At 45.3% G+C, this 18,874-nt stretch overlaps 1 protein-coding gene across 1 annotated transcript; it reads right to left on the minus strand.

The window, feature by feature from the left end:
• Window positions 1-1,193: 1,193 nt before the first annotated feature.
• LOC146207990 (uncharacterized) lies at window positions 1,194-18,660 on the minus strand. Its single transcript, XM_084577909.1, has 6 exons — window positions 18,604-18,660; window positions 18,173-18,223; window positions 13,748-13,899; window positions 12,753-12,820; window positions 5,586-5,669; window positions 1,194-1,333 (listed from the first exon to the last, which is right to left on the minus strand). Exons 1-6 carry the CDS (start codon window positions 18,658-18,660, stop codon window positions 1,194-1,196), a joined length of 552 nt encoding a protein of 183 aa, XP_084434035.1.
• Window positions 18,661-18,874: the final 214 nt, after the last annotated feature.

An 18,874-nucleotide genomic window follows, 5' to 3' on the forward strand; every position in this document is an offset into this window, starting at 1 on the left:
TCACCTCTAACCTTATAAGCCTTATAAGCGTCAGTAAAAAATGATAATGCATACTATGAACATACGCCACAATTCCAAGCATACGCATCTGTGAATATCTTGATACCTTACGCAGAGAGGATATCTGGTAGAACAGCGTTCAAGAAGAAAATAGTGCAGAAGTTTTGTATGTTATTCAGCTGTCTTTGTATTGAGCGCTAACACCGGGCTTTTCGAGCCATTTTGTTACGGAAGGACAGATAAGCGTAATTCGGTACCCTAAATTATTTTTGTCAGAGGCAACACAGACTCCTTTCGCAATGCGTTTTCATCTGGAAATGTTTCCGTTTATTATTAGATATTTCTGCTCGCAACCATTCCACTGCATTGTAACAGTTCAGTTTAGCTAAATTGGACAGGAGGCGATTTATCTCGACTTTTAGCGCAAATAAACGTTCAAGATCAGACATGTATATTTTCACACATTTATTTAGGCAAGAAAATAAACCAAAAGAAGAAACAATGTTAGATGAAAACTCTTCTCTTCTTGCTAGTAATGTTCATAATCCGTGTATACAGGGAAACGCCTTTAATTGCCATTGTAAATGGGATTGCCATTTCTGTTATGGTGCTTCTGAAAACAAAACGAAAATATAACCAGAAAAATGAAAGGATTAGAAATGTGCATTTAGCATAAAGTGTATGTTGCCAATTGCATCTGTTTTCAAAATCAGGCTCCTTACAGCTACGAAAATATATTAACATCGACCTGACATACCGCAAACTATGCATCAGTACTTGCAAATATAATTTCTTTCTCTGTTTTCTTCAAATAGATTGGCGTATTTTAGTACAATATTTGTCAGTACCCTACTTTTTGATTACCATCATGCAGTTCCGAAGACAGATGGATCGGTCTGGGTGTTCTTTGCCTCAGAGGGGGAATTTGGTTCATAACAAGGTATTATGGAATTCATACTGGTTCATATTGTTCATTTAGAATGAACGGTATGAACCAACTCGCCCAACAAAACGTCAGCATTATGAAATGTGAGATCCTTTAGTAGGCATTGTTTTACTCACTTACCATTGCTTGGATTTTTATTCACGGCAAGTAAAAAAGACATGCATCATTATAGGATGCAGAGGTGAGATTCTTGAACGCGTGACGAGGCTTAAAATGAAACTCAAACCAGCAGGCAAGACCACCTACCTCACCACGGGCTGACTTCCTGGTCCTTGCACAAGTCCTTGCCGTAGAGTGGGGTTCCCACACCACAGTTCTTTGAAAACTCGTCTAAGCACTTTTGAGGCAGAGAGTCTTTGCTCTTTTCTGTTGCCCAAAGGATGCATTCTGAAAACAAAAAGCGAAAATATGTCTTGGTATTTGTATTGGACGAATAAATTTAAGCTATAAAACAAGACAGTTCTAAAACAGCTAGCACCAGGAGACATAGAATGGTCGCCGATAAGACTGTTGTGCCTATTTTTATTCACTATTTTATATAAATGCTAAGCAGTATTTATTTTCAGTCATGTATTTATATTTTGTCAACCTTGTTTTACAGTAATTTTGTTTTGTATTCTTACTATGGGTATTTCGTAATTGTATTTTGCATAGTTTATATTTCGCATTGACATATTGTACTAATATTTTGTTTGTTTTATTGTTAACATGTTTTTACCTTTCCTGCTTCAGCCTACTATAGTAGGCTTCCCACGCCTGTAGCATTTTCTAAAGAAATAAACTCCCTTTTAATTGCATATCGCTTGACGAAGCCATTCTGCAGACTGTTCAGAATGATCACGTGTGAGAATGATAACGCATTATAATGATGCTGATACACGAGTCATTACTATGATTCTTCACTATCAGCAACACATTTAGATATTGCGCATATTAGTGTCGTGACAAATAACAACGCAGAACCAATTTGCTTACAAATTAACACCGGCGGCTTCGAAGGCATGAATTGGCCAGGTAACAGACCAATGACCACCAGCTACTTGCATGCTTAAGACGAGGACCTTAATGTGAGCTTCACCAGACGGGATGCGACAGAGATAAAAAGCCCCTCCTTGACAAAGCCGTATGAACGTCGGCCTGCATAGGTTATGTAACTTGAATTGTTCATGATCCGACGGTGCTGGTGGTGTCGAATTCTTTCAAATGTGCTGGCCATGTTGGCAGCTCACTGGTGTGTAAGGTTTAGGGTATGTCCAGACATTACTCACAGCCATAATTACGCTTTATAGTCATTATAACGACTTTGATGAACACAATATTACAAAAACAACCACAGTGTCGTGGAAACCTACGACACTATTTGTCCTAAAGTGTCATGTGATGCCACCTCCCAGAAGCATGCTCGATATTTTTATGTCACGAGTTGCGGTAAACGCTACGTATATTTTCTTTATTGCCGACCTCGACTTTCCGCAAATACAACAATGCCGTAGGTGAATCTTGGCAGTGAAACGACTAGCTTTAATGGAACATACAAAGTTTCGCATTCATAAAGATTCCTTCCCTTCATAATGGATTAAAAAAGGTCCCGCACAGACAACCGCATTCGATTTGAGATGCAAGCGCAAAATTTGCTGCGGAGTGTCAGCACAACTTGAGACGCTCGAGGTGGTCGCAGGTTACACGAAGACCTCTAATATGGCATGCCTTGTCACTTACGTGTATCCTGCAGGCTATACACAACAGTTATCATGATATTGTTACGAAGCGGCAAGCCGATGAAGAGAGGAGACAGAACATGACCGATGACGATGGTAGATGACGTTTAATGAATGTTCGCGGCGGGCCTAGCGCGAGCGCTCCTGCCCGCGCCACTGCCCGCTTCTTCTTCCTTGTCGTCCGTAACATGACCCGGGGCCACCGAGCGATCGTCCCGATCGTGGACGAGGAAGTTTAGCGATGTTAATGATTTTATGGCGTGATGATGGGCGTGTCTGTATGCTTGAAGAAGAAGAGGAAGAAGGCAGAATAGAACGGCTTGCCGGTACGATGTTTGATGCGTGGGTGATCCGCCTCCCTTGGAGCTGTCAAACATCCGTCACCAGAGTCCATGGGACCGATGGCTCGAGGTCACGTCGGGCAGCTTGGGCGGGGGTTGCGTGTTCGTGTCCATCGGTTCCTTCGGGTCATTCGGGTCTTTCAGGTCCTTCATCTCGTTTCTGATCAGTATGTCTGTTCTCCTTGTCTTCAGGTCCGGGCTGGGGGCTGGGCGGTGGTAGTTGTTCAGGTCTGGGCTTGAAGGGCTGGGGCGAAGCTGCTCGGCGATGTCCCTGGGCTCTCTGTGATGGTCCCGGCTTGAAGATGGCGTCGATGCTCCAAGGCGAGGATGGGGATGCCGTACGCCGCACCTCCAACCAAATGTTACGACGCGGCAAGCCGATGAAGACAGGAGACAGAACATGACCGATGACGATGGTAGATGACGTTTAATGAATGTTCGCGGCGGGCCTAGCGCGAGCGCTCCTGCCCGCGCCACTGCCCGCTTCTTCTTCCTTGTCGTCCGTAACAATATTATTTGTTTGTTTTATTAAATTTTATTAAACCGGTCTTAAAATATTTTCTCTCAAAGCTCTATGGGCCATTTATGAGACATATGAAAGACGTTTTTGACACGCGATGAATTTTAAGCCCTTCAGGCACGGTTACAAATGAGAACACATTGCTGTAAAACGGCGTTTAAGAAAAGCACCGGATCATATGTTGGATGCACGGATCTAAGGATGTGATTCGTTACTGGACGCATCCAGTAATGCGAAGTGTGGCATGCTTTGGAAAGTTGGCAACCGCGTCCTACCTGTCGAAAAAAATACAAAACAGTGTCAAATACGGCAAAATATTCTGTACTTTTGTCGTAAGCGTCATAATTCTTGTGGTTGTGTTGTACTTTCCTTTAGGTCTGCAGTATTTTCTGTCGTACAATTCTGTAGCCGGCAGTTCTGTTGTACTTTTCTGTCGAAACTACACAAATGTCTGGGGTTACTTCAGAAATTCGTTTTCATAACAGTTCACTTTTAAAAACCACACAGAAATACTTTTGTGACACCAGAAAGTAATCTGTAGTTTTTTCGACTGGTTTGTACGTAGGCTGAGATTTAATTGACCTTAAATGACTACTCTATAGGCTCCATGCGGGAAACAATACTCTTCCCTGTGCGGCGCTGCACTCGCATGTACAACTGCACTCGCAATGGGTAAACGAAGGATTGGCATACATTGGAAAGCATGAGCAATCACTTAAGGCTAAAGGGCGAAAGAATGCCGGGATAATGAAACATAAGGCATTGTGGGGATACAATAGGTATGAGGTTTTTAGAGGTATTTGGAAAGGAATTATGGTGCCCGGACTTACTTTCGGAAATGCGGTTTTGTGCCTAAAATCAAAGGTACAGTCGACATTAGAAACAAATCAGAGATCCGTTGGACGATTAGCACTAGGTGCCCACGGCAAAACTACAAATGAGGCGGTACAGGGAGATATGGGCTGGGCATCTTTCGAAGTACGGGAAGCTCAGAGTAAAATATTATATGAGAAACGCCTGAGGAAATTGGACAGTAACAGATGGGCAGCTAAAGTATTTAAATACCTGTACCTAAAAAGGCGGCGGCTGCGTTTCGATGGAGGCGAAACGAAGTGGCGTCCGTGTGCTGTGCGATGTCAGCGCACGTTAAAGATCCCCAGGTGGTCGAAATTACTCCGTAGCCCTCCACTGCGGCTCCTCTTTCTCTCTTTCCACTTTCATTCCCACCTTTCTCCCTTCCCTTACGGCGCGGTTCGGGTGTCCACAGAGCAAGTGTGACAGTTACTGCGCCTTTCCCTTCCTGTGAACCAATTTATTAACCTAAAAAGCGTTGACTCACAATGGAGAAAAAGAACTAGGAAACTAACTAGTAAGTATGCTAGTAACCAGGACGGAGAAATAAAGAGCATTAAGCAACAGGTGAAAAACAGAAGGTAAAAATTGGATAAATTCGATGGAAGAGAAACAGAGTGTGGAATTATACCGAAAGTGGAAAATGCAGGTCAGGAAGGAAGATTTCTTTGATAACTCAAGAGGCAGTGCCCTACTTTTTGAAGCTAGATCAAGGTGCCTTAGAACACGCAGCTACAAAAAGAAATTTAACAATGGAGATGACGCATGTGCTGTATGTGGAAACTCCAGTGAAACAATTGACCATATTATACTCGAATGTAATGGTATCCATTCGGAAGTTGGTGCAGGCGCAATCACTGTTCCTGAAGCTCTGGGCTTTAGAAATAACAATAGCCGGGTGAATAAACCGGCGGTGGAAACTAGCAAAAAACGACTGGAAAATTGGTAGCTTAAAAGAAGAGAAGTGACATAATGTTAGTAATGTAGGAACAAAATTTAATAAATAAAATGGTGGTTTAGTTAACCATTCTAAATCAATAATTAAGATATAGGGAGAAAAATGAACATGACAGCTACTGCTACCACCCCGTTTCAAAGGGGACGCTCCTATATTCCATCCATCCCTCCAACTGTAACATTTCTTAATGAATGCATGAGGTAACAGAAAAACTGATTTGATGGTTCAATGGAATGGACGGATTACTCACGGTCTCCATGGTAAGGCATGGTAAGGACACCACAAGTTTCATAGTCTGTGTAGAAAAATTTTCCAACCCCAGGTTCCGCATCATCTGAAAAACAAGTTCAGTAATTTTAAGACTGTTTGCATCGGAAAGTGACCACAGAAAGTACACCTCCCATTACTTAAGCTGTGAGAGCTTGCGAGGTGTAAGGAAAATTTTGAGGAGTTTCCAAGCCTAGATTTTTGGAGAAAAATAAATGGCTATGAGGAAACCGCGGGATATTGTAAAGCGCTGGTATGAACTCGTTATTGGTAATCGTCTTATGCTCATATATTCCGATATATTTGCTTTACAATTTTGCTTGAGCCGCATCGAAAACTAAAAATGAAGTAAAAAGCTAACAGGGTGGATTTTCAAAACACTAATGAGGTAGCTTCGTTACAGTTATGAAAGTGTTAACGAGAATGTAACAGCCTTCCGATGTTCAGTGAAACCTTGCTCTTGAAGTTTATGCTACACTCACACGGACTGACAATATTTCTTAAAGGACCAACGGAGCGCGTTTTTAATGTAAATAGCAAAGTGAAACAATCCTGTGGCGGACTTTTATAACACGTGACAAAATTACCTTCCTAAACCATTTCCTGGAGTTCGTCTAATGTGTAGAGTGGTTTTCTGTTTCTGTAATATTTCTATTTAACGTGAGACACTTTATTTTAATAATTAATTGCCTAATATAACCATGCAAGTTGTTTTACGACACACTGCTTTACCGTGTGGATGTCTGAGAACACAAATAATTTCAGAGGACCTCTTCTCCACAGGAGTGGTTTTTTATAAATGAAGCGGAAGCTACAGACTCAACACATGGCTCTGGGAACGCTATATATGCCGTGCTCCTGGAGCATAGTACAATGATTTTGTGCTATTTTATCACCTATAACCTTCACTTTAACGAATTATGGGGAACCAAAACAGGTTTTATTTTTAAAGGTTTTCTGGTAGGAAGTTTCCTGTAGCCTCAATTACTTGCCGCAGTAAACAATATCAATGCGCTCAGCACCATGCCATTCTCTTTTCTACTACAAGAAGTGCCGAAATGGCTTTGAGTATGGTGGTGCAGCCAATAGTTCCCTCGTCACTTGAGGGTCATTTTGCTACTCAAAAAGCCTAACATTTTGACAGAAGACCTGAAAATTATAAAAGAAATGACATCATGAGCTTTCCTAGCTTCCTCAGCATAACCGTTTTAAAATCTAAAAAGAAATCCGTTTTTGGTTACCAAGGAGCCTTTGCTGTGCAGGCTGATGTGTTTAACAAGCTCTGTAGGCAACAGCCTAGAAATTTCAAAACGTTTATATTACGAAAGAGGAAAAGACAGAAAGTGCGTAATTCGTGATGCGAAATAAGGTGTCATCTGGTGGGCTTAAGATTTTGAGAGAGCATATTGTCACCAACACACGTAGCAAGCAGCACAACAACCGAGCTGGCCCTTTTTAATCAAGCGAAAAACTCGAGAGAGACGAGGATGAAGCTTAGCCACGTGCCAAGCCATTCGGCCACTTGGTGGCGCCAGAAGATGGTCAGCGGTGTGGCATTGCCCCCTTTCCAAGGGGCATCGACCCGATGCCGCAAGCGTAGGGGAATAGTCGAAAAGCGGGGCAAGTAATACGGGAAAGTCTCTGGCTCTGGTTTGGATCCTGAATTGGTTTACCGATTGTAATAGGGCTTCATTCTGGCAACGTGAACTATTTCAGATTTCGGCTGCCGAGAGGAGCGTACAGTGCCTTGTGGTAGCACCTCGTAGTTCACCGCGCTGAGGCGGCGGAGCACCTCGTAAGGTCCAAAGTATCGCCGCAGAAGCTTTTCAGAGCGCCCTCGCAACCGTATTGGGCTCCATACCCAGACTTGGTCGCCGGGCGTGTAAGTCACCTCTCGGTGTCGCAGGTTGTAGCGCTGGGCGTCGTGTACTTGTTGGTGCCGAATTCGCTGTCGGGCAAGCTGGCGTGCAGCTTCTGCGTCACGAATAAATTGGTCAGCCCCCACGACAGTGGAGGGAGCAGAATCTGGAAGAAGCATGGCATCCAGCATAGTCAAGGGTTCGCGTCCATGAACCAAATGAAATGGAGTGAAGCGTGTTGTTTCCTGGAGTGCAGTGTTGTATGCGAACGTGATATACGGCAGAATCCGGTCCCAGTTCCCATGATCATCGTCTACATACATAGAAATCATATCGGCAATTGTCTTGTTAAGCCGCTCAGTCAGTCCATTAGTTTGAGGATGATAGGCTGTTGTCTTGCGGTGGGTGGTGCCACTGAGTCGAAGTATCTCACTCGTGAGTGCCGACGTAAACGAGGTTCCTCTGTCAGTTAAGACGACTGTTGGCGCACCATGACGGAGTACAATGCTGTGAATGAAGAAATGCGCAACTTCATCTGCGGTACCACGTGGAATGGCCTTGGTCTCACAGTAGCGGCTAAGGTAGTCAGTGGCAACCGCTATATACCTGTTACCCATGGAGGACTTCGGAAATGGGCCCAGTAAGTCCATGCCGACCTGTTGAAATGGGAATTTCGGGGGATCGATAGGCTGTAAGAGCCCAGCTGGTTTAATGGGTGGTGTTTTCCGCCGCTGGCACTCACGGCAGGTACGGACGTAGCGGTGCACAATGGCAGCTAGCCTGGGCCAGTAGTACTTTCGGCGTATCCGTGCCAATGTGCGAGAAAACCCGAGATGGCCGGAAGAAAGGTCATCGTGGCACGCACGAAGAACTTCGTCATGTAGCGTTGTGGGTACTACAAGCAGATAAGCAGTTTCTGTTGGACCGTAGTTCTTCTTGTAGAGCACACCATCACGCAGGCAAAATGACGACAGTCCGCGCCTGAAGAGCTGAGGAGGAGATGACACGGTTCCTTCGAGGTATTCAATGAGGGGTAAAAGTTCAGAGTCAGCCCGCTGCTTTCGGGATAAGGTGGACGTCGCGATAACACCAAGGAAAACGGAATCGTCGTCAGAGCCGTCCGCGTGGCAGGGAGTAGGGGCGCGGGACAGACAGTCAGCATCACTGTGTTTTTTGCCGGACTTGTGCACGATTGTAACGTCAAATTCTTGCAACCGAAGGCTCCATCGAGCAAGCCGACCCGATGGATCTTTCAGGTTTGCCAGCCAACACAGAGAGTGATGGTCGCTCACGACACGAAACGGACGACCGTACAAATACGGACGAAATTTCATGACTGCCCACACAACAGCGAGGCACTCCTTTTCGGTAGTTGAATAATTAACTTCGGAACGGGACAAAGTGCGACTGGCGTAAGCGATGACACGTTCTGCACCGTCCTGCCACTGAACAAGGACCGCACCGAGGCCAACGTTACTGGCATCCGTGTGCAGTTCCGTGTCGGCCTCTTCGTCGAAGTGGCCAAGTATTGGCGTACACTGGAGACGGGACTTGAGTTCCGTGAAAGCGTTTTCCTGGTCGGGGCCCCAAAAGAACGGCTCGGCGTCTTTTGTCAGGCGGGTCAGAGGCTCAGCGATCTTGGAGAAATTGTTAACAAAGCGACGATAGTACGCGCAGAGGCCGAGAAATCGACGCAAGCTTCGTTTATCCGCTGGTCTGGGGAATGAAGAGACAGCGGCCGTCTTCTCTGGGTTTGGGCTAACACCTCGAGCACTGACAATGTGGCCGAGAAATTTCAGCTCGTTAAAAGCAAAGTGGCATTTTTCGGGTTTTAGAGAGAGACCGGCAGATCGGATGGCCTCGAAGACAGCGCGCAAACGTTTCAGGTGCTCGTCGAACGTGTCCGAGAAAATCACAACGTCGTCGAGATATACGAGGCATGACTGCCACTTCAGACCAGAGAGTACAGTGTCCATCATTCGCTGAAATGTGGCAGGGGCCGAACACAGGCCAAACGGGAGCACTTTAAATTCATACAAACCATCTGGCGTAATAAAAGCGGTCTTCTCACGGTCTCGCTCGTCAACCTCTATTTGCCAATATCCACTGCGGAGGTCAAGGGACGAAAAGTAAGTGGCATGGCGAAGGCGATCGAGGGAATCGTCTATGCGTGGTAGGGGTACACATCCTTTTTCGTGACGTTGTTGAGGCGTCTGTAATCCACGCAAAACCTCAAGGTTCCATCCTTCTTTGCCACGAGGACAACAGGCGAAGACCAGGGGCTCGTCGACGGTTGGATAACGTCATCCTGGAGCATTTCTGTTACTTGGCGGCGGATGGCATCACGTTCTTTTGAAGACACCCGGTAAGGACGCTGACATAGCGGACGTTGGTCATCGGCAACTATAATTCGGTGCTTCGTTAGTGGCGTCTGTCGGACCTTGGAGGTTGATGCAAAACAATCTCGGAACGAATTGACAAGATTATCTATGCAGCGTTTCTCACTGGGCGAGAGGTGCGGGTTCACATCAGTCTGAATGGCTGTAGGCGTCGCATTGTCGGGGTCTGACGTGTTGGTTAAAGCGTACTGGCCTGTACATTCTCCAAGTTCTTCAAAATAAGCGACCGCCGTGTTCGCCGTCAAATGTTGGGGTTCACATGTGAAGTTTGTCACTAGCACGTTTGCTTGGCCACGGACAAGTTCGACAAGGCCCCGAGCTACACAAACTTGTCGAGTTAGAAGCAGTGACATGTTAGCTTCAGCAATGCCACTCGTGCCGGCGCTATGATCACATTCGACTGTGACGAACTTGCTCGCACGCGGAGGGATCGTTATGTGGTCGTCACAGACACGCAACATCGTTTTCCGGAAGTCCGTGTTGCTATCAACGGCTCGCTTCGTTGAAAACGATACCATGAGCTGCTCCCGAAGGTCTATAACCGCACCATACTCTTGAAGAAAATCCATGCCGAGAATTAGATCTTTGCAGCACTCTTGTAATACGGCAAATGTGCCAGTGAAAGTAAAACCGCAGATCTCTATGCGGCAAGTGCACATGCCAATCGGCGTCATTACATGACCACCGGCGGTACGCATCATTGGCCCAGACCAAGGCGTCAGAACCTTACGGAGTGCCGTGGCTAGCTGGCTGCTCATGACGGAGAAATCGGCGCCGGTATCCACAAGTGCGGTCACATCACAACTGTCGGCGGTTACAAAAATTTCCCCGGAAACAATGCGTTCGCAGCACGTCGGTAAGTTCATCGGATCGGGTCGTCGCCGCTCGGGCCGTCGCGTCAAATCGTCGGGTGGAGGCTGTTTAATCTGAAACGTAGCGGCGGCCCCACCCCCGGAGGTCGCCGTGTTTAGTTTTCCCGGTGAGGGGACGTGCCTCTGAATTGCCCAGAGGAAGAGTACCGACTGGGCGAAGCAAAACGCTTCGGAGATGTCGATCGCGACCGCCGTTGTGGTGACGTTGGCTGCATCTCGTTAGCAGCCAGGTACTCCTCAATCTCCTGTGGTCTTTCGCCATAGCGGGGTCGAGGCGCGTTTGGTGGAAATCCTCTCAAGCCTATTCTCCGGTATGGGCAATTGCGAAGAATGTGACCAGGTTCGCCGCAGTGATAACAGAGTGGTCGTCTGTTGGGCGTGCGCCACAAGTGCGCCTTGCTGATAGCGGGACGCTGGTATTGCTGTGGCTCGACGGGGCGCAGATCTTGTGGCTGCTCGACGGGGCACATGTAGCGAGGTGGTGGTCCGACAACGGGACGGAATGGATTTGGCTCGGGAGCAGGTCGACGTAAGACATCACTATAAGTCATGATGCATGGCTCCGGTTGTGGTGCTGGTGGTGGTGGTGGCTGCACCGCTCGCCGAATTTCATCACGGATGACGTCCACGGTAGGATAATTATTTGCAGAGGGAGCATTCAAGTGGAGGTTTTTTAACTCTTCGCGGACAATGCTCCTCACAAGCTCCCGCAATGCCTCGTCGCTGGCTGCTGGCACGGACGCACAGCAGGGTGTGGCCGCTACGCTTGCCTGGCGGCCGTATTGGGTACTCCGTTCCTGCAGGGAACGTTCCATGCTGGTAGCTTCTCTCGCGAAATCTGCGACAGTTCTTGGGGGGTCGCGAATGAGGCCAGCGAACAACTGCTCCTTCACCCCGCGCATGAGGTGCCGTACCTTCGTTGCCTCAGGCATGGTAGGGTCGGCCCGATTGAAAAGCCTCATCATGTCCTCGACAAACATGGCCACACTCTCATTTGACTGTTGAGACCTTGAACGAATTGCAATCTCTGCATTTTCTTTGCGTGCACTCGAGCTGAATGTTGTAAGTAACTCACGGCGAAAGGCTGCCCAGTTGACAAAGGATGCCTCGTGGTTCTCGAACCACGTCTTGGCCGAGTCTTGCAGCGCGAAGTACACATTCATTAGCTTCCGCTCGTCGTCCCATTGGTTAAATGCAGCCACACGGTCAAAACTGGCCAACCAGTCTTCCACATCCTCTAACCGGTCTCCATGAAATGATGGCGGTGATCGCGGTGCGAGAAGGACGAACGGTGGGGCGTTGCTGGAAGGCTGGCTTGTCTGGCTGCTCGTCGTGGATGTCATGGTTCGTAGCGGGGTGGACAGCGGTTCAAACTCAGGTTGTAGGCCTCGCAGGCGACGGCTGGCTTTATGGACAGGAGTCGCGTCGACGCGTTGATGAGCAGCGTCAGTGACGTCTTCGGGGGCAACGTACATGGGATCTTATCCTGCACAATCCACCAAATGTCACCAACACACGTAGCAAGCAGCACAACAACCGAGCTGGCCCTTTTTAATCAAGCGAAAAACTCGAGAGAGACGAGGATGAAGCTTAGCCACGTGCCAAGCCATTCGGCCACTTGGTGGCGCCAGAAGATGGTCAGCGGTGTGGCAATATTCTGGAAGAGTAAGTGTACAGATGGCTCACAGTAACCTATACAACATCATTACGGTGGGCTAAATAAACTTTACCACCCGCACGTTTCATATGCCTCTTCCTGAAAAAGCAATTTCCTAACGTCTACCTACATGACATATGTTCTACTTAGCAGGAATTGACGCAGCGGCGACTATTGAAGCAGCGGCTTGTAAAAGTACATTATGCAATCTTTCCTGCTATGAGGCCAAACTGAACCCACATTATGGTCCGAACGTCGCTCACACTTTCACAACAGCTATAAAACAAACGCTCTACATAGTGGTCTTGGGCGACGAATCTAGTAAATAAGAAAATTATTTAGGTTGATTAAACAAAATCTCACCTGAGCCCTCCATGTACAGGAATGTATCGGGGCTATTCCCTTCAGCGACGTAAAACGGAATGGTTTTCCTACAAACAATAAGTTGGATTGTTTAAATGGCATGAAATCTCTTCCATAGGGCACAGAAATAATTATTCGCGCTTCCATAACATAGGATGCCGCATTAAACTTTAAAGACAACATCGTCTGCAATTTATTTCGACGCCTATCTTAACAATTAGACAATGACGATTATACCAAAGATATCTCCTTGCACACTGGAGAATGTGCATGCGATAAAAGACGTTGCGGACGTCTAGTTGGGCACAGGTTTTTTGATGTCGTTTTTTTGTCACTTTCGTGCACGTCATTTCTGCTCAAACGACCACGTATACTAAAGAGCAGAATAGCACATTTTCTAATAAAGGTTGCTCCAAATTTGCTCTCTATAACAATCACGTAGTACATGGTGCAATATTCGTTTCATTACGTAGCTCTCGTTTGCGTTCGCCTGCAGGAGAATGTCCCATCCGGCTTCGACTACACGATATTGAAGAACTCCATTAACCATACTCTGTACTTAACTTCGCATCTGGTCAACGTATCAAGATCCGCGTCCTCACTTTGTTCTTTTCATATTGTCTTATCTGTAATGCTCGGCTGCCTCCCAAAATATTCTCTCAAGTACCCAAAAACATTCTCCTTCATCATCAATACTGTATTTGGCGCTTATTAGCTGCACAATTAAAACTTGCGTCAACTACGACTTTTATCGTCGAACATTACGTGAATTTTTTATTTGAAATATTCATGAGGAGTTTTCCAAACCTTTAGCCCACTTCTTCGATTAAACGGTAAGAGCACAATTTATTTCGTATTTTGGTTACGTTGGAGTCTCACAGAGCACACAGCTGTGGTCATCATTGCATCAAATGCCGCCGTTAAGAAAAATCGCCTAGAAATTTGCACTGAGCGTTGTGCCTATGGTTATTCCTGTACTTAAAATGAAAACTTACTTGGGATTATTATTATGGCCCTTCAGAAGCCAAATATATTCGCCTTTTTTGGAATCCAAGTCAAGCCATGCTCTCTTAGACGTCAGACATTCGAATATGGTATCGTTGTCACTGTCATAAATAGCAATAGCGAATGGAAATTTGCTGAACATCTGAGAGGAACGGAAAGAAAGGAAATACAAGCGTGAAAATATGTACATTTATGAAGATATACGTCACATCTGAAACAAAGGCATCTGCACGCACACTTAGAAAAAGAAGATGCCCAGCCACCGCTATAACCCAAAATTTGCAATGTTTCTGCTGCCCTGAATGAAAGCGATATCCCGGAAATAATCCTGAATTTATTTTCTTCCTAATATATTGTTCAAATAAATTAGCGCTGCGATTTGGACGAGTTGGAACTGATTCACGGTGAAAAACACCGCAGCAAAACGGGATACATGAAGACACAACTGGTTAAACGCAACGATGGGTATCTATTCGAGGGTTCCGTTTTTACGCACAGTTTTTCAGAGAGGATATTTTACATCATGTCGTTTCTTACAAATACATCGATCACTGCCAAATTTTTTCGTTGAAGGTTCTTTAAGTTTCAAATCAATGCATATGCCCTGCTTGGAAGCGATGCCAAGAAGCCCTATTCGCCTTATCTTGAAATCTGTATTTTCGTCACCTACGTGTATACAGTCTAGAATTATAAGTCGTGGTTCGCCCTTACTTCGTAGTGTGTTAAATACTCTTTCGATACTGCTTTTTTTTGTATCTCATTTGACAACACACTGCCGGCTAATAGCACAGTTGCGGAGAAAAGCGAAAATTTCCCCACTTGCATAAAAAATAAAAATCTTTGCAAGATTATTCCTTCCTTGCCCCTCTGGTTACGCCGTCAAAAATTCACATCATATCTAACTCATTCATATCATGCTACTGCCAGTTCTTAGAATATATTTTCTTACGCACTAATTGATTTCACAACCAGAAATCATGGGGGAGGAGAGGAAAGCAAATGTTTCTCACAAAGAACAATAAATTTAAGCGTAAATACCCTTGAGATTTGTTCGGTCGCAATTAATAAACAAGTACGGATGGAAGATAGTTCAGGTTTGGACCAGATTGCAGCATGTTCAAGCAGTTTTGTGAAATCATGCTTTCGTTCCTCCTTCACCACTTCTTGCTAGTTCGCCCTCATACACAATCATATGGGTAACCTGGCTTGTGTACTGCAGCCGATTCGTAAACACACATGCTGCCGACAATATTTTTCTTCATTTAAATCAAATTAAACTCTTTACTGTTGCCGATTTCGCTTTGGCTACGTGAATAATGCGGTAAAATCTATTTTTCAAGGACATCATTGTGATCGAGTAATTATTTAGCATATTTTACCCTGAAAAGAAGCAGAAATGGTATAAAGTGTCCTATTCCCGCATTTATCATTTTAATAATTAGTGAGCGCGGGAAATGTGTCACGGGAAAAATATCTGGAGTATTTAGTGTTCGAGCTTAAGATTGCAACAAAATTACAAAGAGGGCTAAGAAAGTGTAGCTGCAGCAGCTTTTAAAACCATGAGCTTTAACTACAGCTTGCGCGCTTAGTCATACCTGAATTCACTCTCATGATCCAAACTGAGCCAACTTCAGAAGAGAGCCCCTGTAATGTACCTCGGATCGCTCCATCCGCGTGTAAGCTGCGACCTCCTTGTCTCCGCAGACTTTGTCTCCTAACGCTCTGTTGTGTTTACTAGTTGCAAATGTACGCGCTGTCTCATTTGGAGTCAACTCCGTTATCTTAAGACAGGAAAGTCTACCTTTAACTTGCACGGTATTCTTCGGCCATGCAGAGATGTTTGAGATTTGTTGGTGAATATTTATGGTGAAAAAATAGCCCACACTTGGACAGAAAACTCCGCACAACAAGAGATACACTCCCAGCTCTGGTACTGTCTTCCTTAGTGTGCTGTTTTTTGTGTGTACGTTCGCGCTCTTTTGATTATGAAACCAGTCATGCCCCTTTACTTTTGGAATTAGAGAAACATATAATTTACTTGCATTCCTATAGCTTAACGGTGCGTTTATTATCACCTTTTCTGTGGCTCGCTTTGCTGTGTTAAGTTTACGTCCTACCATTTTTGTTAGCCATACGTCATTTCTACAGTCCTACATAGGTGACGGTCGTTACAACACACTCTTCATAAACTTTAAAACTGGGTGGCAATGGAGAAATGCGATTGTAATCTGAATAGTTCTGCTGAACGCGTTGCATCTCATGCTTTTAGTGTGAAAGCATTAGTAAGACAGCCAAAGTGAGACCTCGGGTGACCGCAGCTACGGTCTCCTCATAAAAACTTCAGCCTGCCAACACATTTGAATTCCCGTTGCCCTTATCTCACGGGCAGGAGCTGCCAACTCGGGTCGCTTCCTTCATATGGGAGGGTGATATCAGAATCAGCCTGCCAGAACTGTTTGCATTCTAGTTACCCCTATATACGACACGCAGTCCCGTCCATACGACTTGGTTGCATTGCGACTTTATATGTGGGCTGGTAGCTTACGCTCTCGCGTCATACCCTTAAAGGATGAGCTTAAGTGTCCATCATAATGAAGCACCTTACACTGACAGGGCGTGATAGGGGAATATTGTAGCACACGAACGAAGCTTCCGCCGTTGCTTTCGCAATTCAATCAGGGTTAACCAGAGCTAAACCACGACAATTGTTTTTCTTGGGAGTTTCTCGTAGTTCATTTCAGACACAAACACCGGCCCTATGAAGCGGTATTTTAAGGCGAAAGCGTTTAATGTCTAATCATTGTCAGCAGGAGCTGTCGGTCGGCATAGGCTGTCGGCAGAGGGTGTCACACTTTCGGGAGAGATAGTTAAAACGTCATCATAATTCCTCTTGTGTACCGTGAGGTTAGCAGCATTCTGCGAGAACAGATACAGCGCCTTTATTTTCCTCTAAACGAAATATAGAACGCCGGTGTACTGTGATGTCACGGGAAGAAGGTGGGAGCGAAAGGAGAGGGGGAAGTAGAGGTGCTGTAGTAGAGGGCTACGATCCACCACGCTATAATGGCTTTCGCCTCATAGCACTTCAGTACTCCAAGGTGCCCTCTAGAATTTTTCTTACATCCTACAGTTATCCGCTTCATATGATAATAAATCGCTCCTTTCCGTGACTGTTAAATAATAACCTTTAATTTCCTCATTATTCCCAGATCAATCATGTTTACTTTCTCTAGGCCATCAAGCATGCTTAGAAATTTTTATTCCGTGTCACTGAGCACAAAAATGTCGCTAGGGATTTTGATTAGGACGTCGTTTTCTCCAATATTAGAAATTTTTAATACATCTTATCCAGCGCTTCTTTCGTTATTGTTATTGATGGGAATGTGGGTATTTTTTATATCTGCGCAGAAATTCCCGGCTGCTCTATCTGATTGAAATGAGTATTGAAGCTGCTTTTCTTGTTTTCTAGAGTGTAAGCCTGATTCTCACGAGTGTCTCAATTCTGATGCGTCTGTCGTCTGCGTTCTACCCGTACGGTTAGCTGCGTTCATTCTCTGAAGCTTCTTAACTATGCTCTTGTTCTCTTGAGAACAATTGGCAGTATTCCGTGTAGCTGCTTCGTCCCTGCTTGCATTACATACTCTGGGACAATATTTATAAGCACACATAATTTTCATTAAATTTCTCAAAAGTTACCAGCACTTACGGCAATAACAAGGAGTAAAGAAAAGATATGATAAATGGCAAACGAATATTGATTCCTTGCCGGTGCGCTGCGACAACCGCGTTATTGGGTATGTCGGAAAAGGATGCTGTCAGCGATGGTTATTTTCTTAATAGAAAATAAAATCTATCGGCATTACAAGCTGTAACCGTGGGTATATATCTAAAGACTTTTGACGGTTATTCCTTGGAAAAGCCAATTCGAGTCGAGAACAGCTATTATTGATCTGCGTGAGAGCTCCGCCAAAAGTCCATACTTAAAAGAAGCGCATAAACACAAGCGCTAATCGTAGCATAGAAACGTAAAGCTTACATTACAATATAATCTATGGTTGGATTGTAGAGATAGTATATGTTTCAGTTAACATTTTTCCACTATCTCTTTTCTTCAGCTAGATGTCATAGTTTCTTTTTGTGGCGTGCGCCTGTCAATCTACACTCCTTCCAGAGTGAGTACACTTGTGGAGAAGCATTACAAACCCTCTTAGAATCCTGCCCTGCCAGAGGTTGTGAGGTTGAATGAGCCTAAATATATAGGAATTTTGGAAGGAGCATTGCATAGGCATCCTGAAACATGCGTCAACTTGCTGACTTCTCTCACCTTTCCAGAGAAAATTACGAAAGTGAGCGCAGTTTTCAAACCATTATGCACTGTTACCTCCCCCTCCCTCCTTGGTCTTGAACGATCTTACCAGGAAAGCGTCCGGAACCTCACTGGCATCATCAGCGGTCGCAACCGATAGCTGCACGGCGACTGCAACGAGGAGCATGAGGTACGTTAGCGGCATGACTCAGTCGATGTGTGTTGCGCAGCTCGGCAGCGGTACTGAACTAGACTTAGATCATGGTTTATATTCTCTGCCGTGTTGTCACGTGGCACTGCTCGAAACCATCTCTAAGGTGAAAAGACAAAAATAAGCCTTTATTCTCAGCGTGTAATGAACAGCGCATGCCTGATTGACAGGACCGAAATAAACTGGAAAGTTCAACAACACTCTTCTTCATTTTTGTCTAAAAAATGAATCAGCTACGTTTTTGAAGCAGGACTCTTTTAAAAAAATACAGAGCGTGTTTTGCGATGTCGGCCGCATGCTATATAGCTTGTGAAAGAAAGAGCGCAGGCGGGATATAGGGCGATCACTGAGCTTTCGCGGAATGAATGAGTCCGTGCAACATCCATTGAATGAAAAAATGTGAAGTGCAAATGCCACAGAAATGCGCAGAACTGTTCTGTGGTTTCTGAGGTTTAGGGCGAAATTGAGCCTTTCTTTCTAAAATATCATATTTTTCTCGCCAATATAGCTGCGGCTTACCTGAAAAACTAAATCCTTGCAATCTCGTTGAGGTATGAGTGTGTGCGTGTGCAATATATGTGTGCGTGCGTGCGTGTGCGT

Source organism: Amblyomma maculatum, chromosome 1 (assembly GCF_055883805.1).
Source record: "Amblyomma maculatum isolate TAMU_Amacu chromosome 1, ASM5588380v1, whole genome shotgun sequence".
NCBI lineage: Eukaryota > Metazoa > Arthropoda > Arachnida > Ixodida > Ixodidae > Amblyomma > Amblyomma maculatum.